At 40.6% G+C, this 12,225-nt stretch overlaps 1 protein-coding gene across 1 annotated transcript; it reads right to left on the minus strand.

The window, feature by feature from the left end:
- Nucleotides 1–9,018: 9,018 nt before the first annotated feature.
- Nucleotides 9,019–10,365, minus strand: LOC113757291. Its single transcript, XM_027300650.1, has one exon. The coding sequence runs from the start codon at nt 10,363–10,365 to the stop codon at nt 9,019–9,021; it is 1,347 nt and encodes a 448-aa protein (XP_027156451.1).
- Nucleotides 10,366–12,225: the final 1,860 nt, after the last annotated feature.

Consider the following 12,225-nt stretch of genomic DNA (forward strand, 5'->3'; position numbering starts at 1 on the left):
CTTTCTGGCTTAACTGCTATTAAAAGAAAGAAAAAGAAAGAGAAAAAGACGCGAGTTAGTAAAAATTAAAGTAATTCGGATGCATGTCCTATGGGGGAACCCTTTTTGTGCCAAGGGTAGGCCTAGAATGAGAAATGCAATCCTCCAGAGCAGGCACTATACAATACCTGATGGATCCAATCAACTTATTGAGTGAAAAAAATAAAAATTGTCCAATTGGAGTGAAAAGAAACATTCGTCCTAAAAAATGAGGACAAAGTCCGAATGGATTGCTTATTTTGATCATGAGATGTGAAAGAGAGCTTACTCTTGAAAGGATTGCAATGCCTCGACTAATTTATTCAGTGAATTTTAGACTTAAACCCTAAAAAGGAATAAGCGGATCAAGAGGATAGGATGAAATTGATAATTTATTCAAAATTGACTAGATTACCTTAGAAGGGTAAAAGGGTCAAATGCATTGCATGAAATTTGATTATTTATTCAAAATTGAACGGATAACCCTAAAAATGAATTAAACTAATCAAATGAAGTGAATGAAATCAATTGATTAAGTGAAATGATGATTTATTCAAAATCGACCGAATTGCCCTAAAAATAGGTAACCTAGTCAAATGGGTCGGATGATTTATTCAAAATTGACTAGATCACCCTAAAAAGGGTAAACTGGTCAAATGAAATTGAACGAAACTGATGATTTATTCAAAATCGATTGAATTGATCTAAGAATGGGTAAACTAAATCAAATGAATGAAATGAAATTGGTGGCCTATTCAAAATCGACTAGATTGCCCTAAAATGGACAAACTAGTCAAATGAATTCAAAATCGACTAGGTTGCCCTAAAAATGAACAAATTGATAAAATGGACTGGATGAGATTGATGAATAAGATGGTCCAATGGATTGAATGGAATTGGCAGCTTATTTGAAAATCAATCTACCCACTGGTAGTTTCAAAAAATTTATTGCGATGCATTAGTCTATGAACCTTCTAAAATCAAATTTTGGCCTCAATTTATTTATCATCTCAATAGTGAAGAATTATTTGTAAATATCTTCAAATTAATGTCCTTCATGCAAGGGATTTTTACCAATTTTGATAAAATGGCCAAAAAATGATTATTAGACGCTCATATTCCAAAGATCGCTCTATGAAAATGATCGGATCCTACCTTACCTTGTGCACTACCCCTTTGGATGGTACAAAATGTAAACGTGCAAGTCTCCTTGGATTAAGTGTCCGAGACACAAGGTGGCTTATTCCTAACACGGGATCCCCTAAATGGCATTCCCTTCTAGGGTTTATGCATGATGCCAGTTTATTAAAGCGATAAAATATGCAATTTGAAATGAAACATGACCTAAGGGACCCTTTATTTGCCGGGGTAGGCCCAAAATAATATACCATTGAATGAAATATACCAAAATTTCTACAGGTGCAATAGCCTATCTACAAGGGCAGGTCCTAAAAGAAGATCATGCCAGACCTCTTATTCCTAACGTTTGTGAATGCAAAAGACAAGAAGACAAAGAAACGTTAGTTCAACACATAATCACATAACACGTTGGGCAATTAAAAGCAAAAAGATAAATAAAACAGGGGTGGGATCCCTCCCCTCGTGCCTAGTGTCCCTAATTCAGGATAAGGTCGACTCTCTCCTAGGCAATTCTAATATGAATGCATGAGGTTTGGCTCACTAATGCATCTAGACTCGATAGGGTTTCGGCTCCCAAGCCTTCAGACCTAAAGGCGAAGGGTCATCACTCCCAGGGCCTTTGATCGGTGGCTCGAGTGATCCCTTAGGTAGCGCTATGGGCGCAGGGCACACCATCCGCCTACCCAAGGCAATCGATTCTAATCCTACAGGGAAATGTGGGATGGCGCCCACGATAAAGAAAAATAGGATAAACCAAACTATGCATGCACGTATGAAGTGCTTTTCTTATTGAGGGGAGAGATTGTACCATTAGATGCGGTCGAAGGTTCTAGGGTAACTACCCCCCATCCCAAAATGCAATCGCGAAACAAGTGAAAGTAAACAAATAAATGAACCATCCATTCATCACATACATAGTGTGCGAGGAGCAATTATGCGCGCGATAGATGGAAAATCCCTAAAAAGAGAAAAAGGGCAAAAAGGAAAGAGGAAAACAATCCTAAACATCCAAATGTAATAGATAAGAAGGTTAAAAGAAGAAAATAATCGACTAAATCAAATGCTCGGACTCTCTAAGTCCCCAGTGGAGTTGCCAGCTGTCGCGCCCCATTTTTTACGAGAAAAAAATAAATAAATGAATGGTTTAAAAAGTGAATTTTTTATTCAACTTTGGTTGGAAAATGAATTTTTGATCAAAAAAGAAAATAAAGAAAAATATGGGTCTAAATGGGACTTAAAAATGCGACGATTTGACCCAAAATATCGGAGTCGCCACTTGGTATTGAGTTAAGGTGTACCAAGTCACCTAAAAATGAATTTTTAGAGGAAAAGGTAGAAAGAAACCCCTTTTAAACGACTCCTAGTCTACGTAAATCAACGAGGAAAGGTTCGGGAGTCACATTTGACGAAGGGGAAGGCAAGGATAAAATCCAAGGCACCCCTTCGACCTAGCCAAGGCTAGTTGCGTGATTTAGTCAAGGATTTTCTTGTTTTAACCAAAGAATTTATCGCATTTGGATGTACTATATGAATGCAAACCCTAGACCTAGGGGGGCATCGGGGGGCAAAATTTCTCTTCAAAGCTTGAACGGTGCCAAATCACATTAATTGTGATGCTCAATAATGACTCTTTGGAGAGGTCACGAATAATGCAAAAATTGAGACTCTAGAAGAGGAAAAGGATAAAATAATCATAGAAATATACATGTCTTAAAGGAATGCATCATGTCGGATACGGGGACTAAATGTTCGTGACTCAATTTTCCCTTTGATAGAGGGAATACAAGCGTGCTAAGGCTAGACAAGCCAAACTCGTCCATATCCCATACTCAAGGGGTTTCCCTAATCTAATCAAGCAAATGCACTACCCTAAGCCTAAATCTAAAATGAAATGCAAGTCTAATGTTATGTAACATACAAAGGGGCATATATAAATAGGGAAATTAGGGAATAGGAGATATAAATAGAAAGGAATATGGGATAAAGGATGTACATATATAAGAAAGTGTCATGCAACATGGTAATGTCCTAAAAAGTGAAAACATGCGTGAGATGGAGTGATTTTATCACGCAATCAAGATCTAACGCGCGAAGGGCTCCTAAGGGTCTAGCATTGGACTAGCCCACATCTACGCTCTCTCACAAGCATTGGACTTGCAAGAGCTCGAGGGGACAACCATGACTAGCATTGGACTAGCCACGGTTACGTGCATTTGCATCGATCATACACATATATAAGTAATGTGCATAATTAAAGCAAGTAGACATGTGAGCACGTAATTCACATAACACATAAGCATGCATATCTAGATGCCAAAACCTAAGAAAGCGATTAAACACATAACACATAGACATGCAAAACACACAAGGCAATTAAGGCCCTAACTATTACATTTTTAGGGGGAAGGCCTACTACAATCTAAAAGGGGAAATAGAAGGAATAAAACGATTAAATCCCTAACTATTACAATTTTGGCATTCGAGTGCCTCCCAAATGATGAAATTGAACTAAAATTAAAGCAAAACTAAGCAACTAAAGCAATAAATAAGGTAAAAATGAAATAAACACTTAAAGTCATGCAATTGCACACATAAGCCACATATATGCATGTAGGGTCAAATAAGTCAAGAAATGAAGGACAAAATGTACCTCCCTCGCAACGGTAATCAAAGGAAGGAAAAAATGGCTTCAAAACAATAAAAGGGTCAAGGTACCACTTTAATTTAACAAATAATTACATGAAACGAGAATTAAGCATAAAAATGGAAATTAAACACGAAATGAAAAATCAAACACAAAACGTAATCACTTAAAGTATTTTATAAAAATGAAAATCATCTATACGCAAGAAATTAGAGCAATAGGGACCTAATTAAGATAACTAACAAATTTGAAAAGGGTTTAAGATAAACTTTTAGAATTGATGGCTTAAAATGAGATGTATTAAAACCAAATGCCAAAATTTCACAAGAAGAAGAATAAGAAACAAATCTCTATATTTAAACCATCAAATTCCCAAATTTGTACCAAAACTATGAAACTGTCATAAATCATTAAATCTCCGAAAATTCACTCCACCACTCATGAAATATATTGTCCAAGAATCAAATTAAAGCATACCAAGAGAAAACAACATGTCAAAGGGACAAAATTGTTTAACTTTTCCAATCTTATGGGCCATAGTAACATTACGCCAAAGTCTGGGGTTAAACATGCAATTTTCTGAAATTTTTTACATGCATGTTACGAAGCTTTCTCATGCTTCTGCTATTTTCAGCTACCATTCCTTCTGCATCTTTTCTCATTTAACCAAAACCCATTGATTCATCAATACCAAGAACTCAGACTCTCTCTTAACAAAACTCAATGATAAAACACTCCATGGGTGCGATTAAGGCGATAGAGATAACCCAAAATACATACAGCAGGAGAGACGCATGAGATTACATGCATCAGGAAAATACTACAAACATCAGCAGCTCCATGATGCAACTAAATGTGAAATGCAGCGGAGGCACAATGAGAGATTCTAACTATCAAACGCCAACTAAATCAAACACAAAATTCTTGTTGCAGGATTCAGGCAAAAACTTGAATGGACCGACAGGAAAGGGAAAAATACAGCAAAAGGTCTCTGCAACTTTTCTCATGCTTTTAACTATCAGCAAAACCATGCAGCAAAATCTGCACATGTGGCGACCCCACTTCCCCCTAAGGCGAAACAAAGGGTTGGCGGGCCGTCTGCCCAGCTCTCGCCAGGACTCACGCAAGCATTCTAACCCAAAACAGTCTCGGCAAGTTCAAGATTTCTGCGCATGTCAGGAAAATTTTTTTTCTTCATCCGATGGTTTAAAATCAACATGCAAAGCTGGAACTAACTTATTCATCTTGTCTTAAGTTAGGGAAACACATCTTTAAGTTCAGGTTGCCGCAGGGAAAGAAAATGAAGCAGCATTTTCACCTCAGCTCCTCGGCTGAAACATTTCATCGAAACAAAATTTTTCTAGTGTCTTGATTTCATCAACCGACTGCACAAGCAACACATGCAAGCTCTGATATGACTTCATCTACTAGTACTTAACTTAATTTAGCCCAGAAATTACCTCAGATACAAGCTAAGCCTACGCACAAGAAATCTGAAATTTCTTTCTTCCTCTCGGCTCTCACGCACGCTTGAAGTGTTGGTTCCAGTTGCAGTAGTTCGGCTGGGAAACTGGATGCAGCTGTGGAATGGTAGTGCAGAATGGTGAAGCTTACTCACGTTCTCCCTAGTTCACTCACAGCTCACGAACGGACCCGAAAAATTTCGGCAAGCTCGCGGTTTTCTCCCCCCTATGCTCTCGGAATGCAGCTCACTCTTCTCTTCTCAATCGATACTCACGATGAGGTGAGTGCAGTGTGTTTGTGATTAGGAATAAGAGGGAGAGATAGTCGGTGCGCTGTTTTGAGGATGGGTTGAGTGTATAGAGGCTAGAACATTCTATTGGCCGGATGGTGCGGGGCTTGTTGCTTATGATGCTAGTCGAGGGATTGTTTGGTCCTTTGCATGGAATATGTTGTGGTTGTATGCATTTTAGTCTTTACACTTTCTTCCTAACCTCAACTTAAATTCTCAATTCTAACTTAATTCCAAAAATTATCCCCAAGTGTGATTTGAACGCCTATTTATACACTAGTCATGCAAGACTTTAATTATCGAAACTTCATGCCTTAAGTATGATTAGCATACTTGTATTATATTTATCTAAAATTTATTGACTTTGTCTTAACGTGAAAGTTTCTACTAACATTTAATCGTTAATGACGAATTAAGTTTAGCTATCGAAAATTAAAGAAATTAATTGTTAAATCAATGATATAATTTTACCTACGAAGTATTCATTTTAGCATAACAGGACCAAGTAGCTTATTAGCTTAGTGGAAATGTATTATTTTTCACTTAAAATTATGGTCACGCATTTATTTGAGAGCAAATAGATAAACAAATAAAGTACAAAGAAATGGTGCTAAAATTTATTAATGAATAATAAATGCAATTAAAATATGCAATGATATTTGTATATATATATTTATATTTCAGGGTTCTCACATCCTCCCCTCCTTACAATGAATTTTGTCCTCAAAATTCACACTTTCTAGAAAAATAAATCGGGGTGCTTTTTCTGCATTTCTTCTTCTAATTCCCAAGTTGCTTCCTCAAGTCCGTGATTTTTCCAAAGAATCTTTACCAGAGGAATTTTCTTATTTCTCAGCTCCTTCACTTCTCTTCCCAAAATCTTGACTGGTCTTTCTTCATACGTTAATGTCTCATCTACCTCAATTCCTTTCAATTGCAGCACATGGCTTGGGTCGGGGTGATATTTCCTAAGCATGGAGACATGAAATACATCGTGAACCTTGGCCATGCTCGCAGGCAGCTTCAGCTGATATGCTACATTCCCAATTCGCTTCAAGATCTCAAAAGGTCCGATATACCTTGGTTTTAGCTTCTTACCCTTCTTGGATACTACTCCGCTCTTCAAGGGTCTAACTCTTAGGAAAACCTTGTCTCCTACTTCAAATTCCAAATCTCTCCTCCTTGTGTCGGCGTAGCTCTTTTGTCTATTCTGGGCAACTTGAAGCCTTTCTCTACTTAGTTTCACCTTCTCCTGGGCTTCTACTATCCAAGGTATAGCTGTAGGATCTACAACTTTCTTTTCTCCAACTTCATCCCAATGAATCGGAGATCGACACCTTCTCCCGTACAAAGCTTCATAAGGTGCCATTTGAATTGAAACCTGATAGCTGTTATTATATGCAAATTCTACTAAGGTCATGTATTGGCTCCATTTACCTCCAAAATCTAGTATACACGATCTCAGCAGATCCTCCAAGGTTTGAATTGTCCTTTCCGACTGCCCGTCGGTTTGGAGATGGTACGCAGTACTAAATTTCAACTTGGTCCCCAAAGACTCCTGAAATTTCTGCCAAAAACGCGAGACAAACCTTGGGTCTTGATCAGACACGATACTTACAGGGATACCATGTAATCTTAGGATCTCTTCTGTGTACAACTTGACCAGTTTTTCCAAAGGAAAGCTCATGCTTACGGGTACGAAATGTGCAGACTTAGTAAGTCGGTCAACTATTACCCAAATTGCATCAAATCCTTTTTGACTTCTAGGCAATCCCGTTACAAAATCCATTGTTATATGTTCCCATTTCCATTCAGGGATTTCTAACGGTTGCAATAAACCAGAGGGCTTCTGATATTCATCTTTTACTTGTTGGCAGATCAAGCATCTCTATACAAACTCTGCCACGTCCTTTTTCAAACCTTCCCACCAGTATAATCCCTTCACATCATGATACATCTTGGTCACACCTGGGTGTATAGTATACTTCGATCGATGTGATTCTTTTAGAATTCCTTTCCTTATCTCTTCATCTACCGGAATCACAATTCGATCTCGGAACCTCAATACACCTTCAGACCCTAATTTAAAGTCTAGGGTTTCCCCTTTTTCCACTTTCTCCAAATTCTTCTGAATCATAGGGTCCGTTTTCTGGGCCTCCTTAATACGCTCTAGTAATGGTGACTTCAACGATAAGTTCCCAAATAAAACCTTCAATTTCTCCAAGCGAGGCTTCCAACCGCTTATTTCTTCTAACATGTCCCACTCTTTAACCATTAACCCTGCTACTTGGGCCTTTCTACTTAGAGCGTCAGCTACCACATTGGCTTTTCCTGGGTGGTAGTTAATCGAACAGTCATAGTCTTCCAGAAATTCTACCCATCGCCTTTGTCTCAAATTTAGTTCCTTTTGGGAGAACAAATACTTGAGGCTCTTATGGTCCGCATAAACCTCAAAAGTCACGCCATACAAGTAATGTCTCCATTTCTTTAAGGCGAAAATCACTGCTGCTAACTCTAGGTCATGAGTTGGGTAGTTTTGTTCGTGAGGCTTCAGTCTTCTGGAAGCGTAGGCAACCACTTTACCATTTTGCATTAAAACACATCCTAGACCTTCTCCAGAAGCATCGGAGTACACGGCATAACCTTCTCCTCCGTCAGCTAACACCAAAACAGGAGCGGATGTTAAACGCTTCTTTAGTTCCTGAAAACTTGACTCGCACTTCGGAGTCCAAGTGAACCTATTCCCTTTCTTGGTTAGCTCGGTCATAGGTCCTGCAATCTTCGAGAAATCTTGGATATACCGCCTATAATAACCTGCTAATCCCAAGAAGCTTCTAACTTCAATTGGAGTTTCTGGCTGTTTCCAATTCATAACGGCCTCAACTTTTGCTGGATCCACGGCAATTCCATCTTTAGAAACTCTGTGCCCTAGAAAAGATATTTCATTCAGCCAAAACTCACACTTACTGAATTTGGCATACAGCTTATGTTCTCTTAGTATCTGCAAAACCACCTCTAAGTGCTTAGCATGCTCCTCTCGAGTCTTGGAGTAAATCAGGATATCATCTATGAAAACCACTACAAACTGGTCCAGATATTTCTTAAAAATTCTCTGCATCAAATCCATAAAAGCAGCTGGTGCGTTGGTTAGTCCAAAAGGCATGACTGCAAACTCAAAATGTCCATATCTTGTACTAAAAGCAGTCTTGGGTATATCCTCCTTCTTAATCTTCAACTGATAATACCCTTGCCTTAAATCCAGCTTAGAGAAGACCACTGATCCTTGCAGTTGGTCGAACAAGCTATCAATCAACGGTAAAGGGTATTTATTCTTAATTGTAACCTCATTTAACCCTCGGTAGTCGATACATAGTCTCAAACTTCCGTCCTTTTTCTTGACAAAAAGAACGGGTGCTCCCCATGGTGAGTCACTCTCTTTCACGAAACCTTTCTCCAACAAGTCCTACAGTTGAATTTTCAACTCCTTTAGCTCGGCAGGAGCCATTCGGTACGGAGTCTTAGAAATTGGAGCCGTTCCAGGCACCAAGTCAATCTTGAACTCCACTTCTCTTTCCGGCGGTAAAGTCTTTAGCTCTTCGGAAAAAACATCCGGAAATTCCCGTACCACTGGTACATCCTCCAACTTCACTTGATCACTAGGAGCGTTAATCAAGAAGGCTAAGAAACCTTGCGCTCCTCTAGACAACATCTTCCTTGCCCGAATTCCTGAGATCATAGCAGACGATGCTAACCTACCCTTAACATCTAATCTCAGGGTTGCTTCTCCAGGTATACAAAATTCCACTACTTTTGCTCGGCAGTCAAGCTTAGCATGATAATGGCCTAGAAAATCCATTCCTATTATAACGTCGTAACCTTTTATGTCCAGACTGATTAGATCCACTAGCATTTTACGCTCTCCAATCCAGAACTCACAATTCTTATAGGCTAGGCTAGTGGTTGTCTTCTTATTACCCATTGGTGTCCTAACTTCAAGGTCAAAGGGTAATCTAACGGGTTTCACGTCGATTCTAGACATAAAAGATGGATTTACGAATGAATGAGTTGCACCAGGGTCAATTAACACTTTAGCTAATCGATGAAAAATCGGAAGTGTACCTTCCACAACTTCCGAGGAATCAGGTATAGGTTGGTCCTCTATAGCATACACTCTGGTAGGAACTGTCGGCCGGCTCCCTCCAGAAGTGTTTGGTCTAGCGTTTGGAGTAGTCCCTTCCTGCATTTTTGGACATCCAGAAATTTGGTGCTCACTACTTCCGCACCTCAAGCACTTTCCTTGCTTCTTCCAGCAACCGTCTATAGTATGACCAGGTTTCTTACAATAGGCGCAAGTCACTTGGGGAATTATTGCTCGGCCCCCCGACGAGGTATTCCTAGATTGTCCCCTTCCATTCGATCCCCCTCTAGCTCCATTATTTCTTCCCCCTGCATTCCTTATCCCGGTTCCTCTCGCTAGTGCGCCTCGTGGTGCTCCAGAACTAGTCATTCCGCTGGTTCCTCGGCCCATTTTGGCCGGTGGAGCATTCCCATACATCGGCTCCCGACCACTACTAGGAGCAAATCTTTTCTTGGCCTGAAAGGATTTCACTTGGCCTCTAGCTACTTCAACTCTCTGGGCTCTCTTGATGGCATCTGCGAAAGTGTCTATCCTCACGGCAGCTAAACCTTCCTGTATTTCCACATTCAGCCCCTGCACAAACCTTCTGACACGCCTTTGCTCCGTGGCTATCAATTCAGGAGCAAAGCGGGACAGCTTCGTAAATTGGACCTCATATTCGGCGACACTCATCGCCCCTTGCTTACATTTTATGAAGTCGTCCTCTCTCTTCTCTTGAATGAGAGGTGGAAGAAATTTGGCATTGAACTCCCTTGTGAAGTTCGCCCAAGTCCTTGGAGTATGGTTCCTGTCCCAGGTACCCCTTACCAGGTTCCACCAGGAGCGAGCAGCTCCCTCAAACTGGAATGCGGCAAACGTCACTTGTCGCTCTTCCGAATAGTTTAAAGCTGCAAAGATATCGGAGATTCTCTCCCACCATCCTTCAGCTACCTCCGGTTCAGGTCCTCCATAAATTTGGGAGGTCCAAACTTCAGAAATCTCTCTAGTGCCCGATCATCAGAATCGGCTGGACCTCCTTGGTGATGCACTGGTCCAGAGGCTTGGTGTTCAGTCAAGCGCTCTAAGACATCAGTGATACGATTAATTGCAGTGGCCACTCGATCTCCGGCCACACCCTCTTGCCCTTGGTCTTGGTTGACCTCGGGTTCCCTATCACCACCCGTTTCCGGGTGTTGTCTAGTGGGTCTCCCACGGCTCCTTCCTATCACTTGACGATCCATTGCTAAATTATGCCTATTACGGGAGGATAAGACAATTAAGCGAGAATGTTATTTATTTATAATTATTATTATTCTCCTTGTGATTAAAAATCAATATGGAAATGGAGGAAAAGGGAAAATAAAGCACTTAACATATATTTTCACGTGAAAGTCATACAAGTAACGGGTTGGGACATTCCCAAAGTAAGGCACAAAGGCTAGAAAAAATACATACAGATAATCCCTTAAACAAAAATTAGGGATATGGTGCCTCGAAAGCAAGTCATCCACCTAGACAAAATTTGATGACTTAACAAATGTCCCCTCTTTTATAACCCTACCTATCAAGCATAATCACGTCAGTCCTAACCCAACCTAACCCTCAGCAGGGCTATCAGGAGCTACGTCCTCCTCCGGGTCCTCCTCTGGATCCTCCTCCGGATCCTCCTCCGGGTCCTCCTGCTCGACACCCTGAAGGATACTCGTGGCCTCATCTATCATCATCACGGCATCAGCCCTGATACCGGCGCTCCTATCACGTATCCTCTCGGCCAATCGAGTCATCCTCGATCTCTGTCGTGCTATCTCCACGCGAGCAGCCTCCAGCCTAGCATGCTCAGCTGCTACCCTCTGCTCTAACTCATCTATACGGTCAAACTGAGTGTCCACCATGATACTCAGCTCCTCTACATCCTGAGTCAAAGTAAACTTAGCGTCCCTCAACTGGCGACGCTCATCATCTAGGGATAGTACTAGCTCATTGGGGTAGGCATGGGTGGCCCTACACTGACACCGAGGATGCCTATCAGCTGGGGAGTAGCGTATATGAGCTCCTTCGCCTCGTGGCCTATAGGAGATGGACCTAAAAGGCTCTATATGTCCATTAGACGCCCCATTACCATTAGCATGTCCATTACCGTTCTCCATACCTGCAGAAGAATTAAAAACTTTGAGGTTAGAACTTAAATAACTAACTGGATCGGATATTACTTAAGATATATCTAATGGTCTCAATTCTTACTTTTGAAAAGAATTAGGGTTTCTAACTTGTCTAATATATCTCTCAAATAACTTTTCTAACCTAGGCTCTGATACCACCTGTGGTGATCCCACTTCCCCCTAAGGCGAACCAAAGGGTTGGCGGGGCCGTCTGCCCAGCTCTCGCCAGGACTCACGCAAGCATTCTAACCCAAAACAGTCTCGGCAAGTTCAAGATTTCAGCGCATGTCAGCAAAAATTTTTTTCTTCATCCGATGGTTTAAAATCAACATGCAAAGTTGGAACTAACTTATTCATCTTGTCTTAAGTTAGGGAAACACATCTTTAAGTTCAG

This window comes from Coffea eugenioides, unplaced genomic scaffold, assembly GCF_003713205.1.
Source record: "Coffea eugenioides isolate CCC68of unplaced genomic scaffold, Ceug_1.0 ScVebR1_2922;HRSCAF=4045, whole genome shotgun sequence".
Lineage (NCBI taxonomy): Eukaryota > Viridiplantae > Streptophyta > Magnoliopsida > Gentianales > Rubiaceae > Coffea > Coffea eugenioides.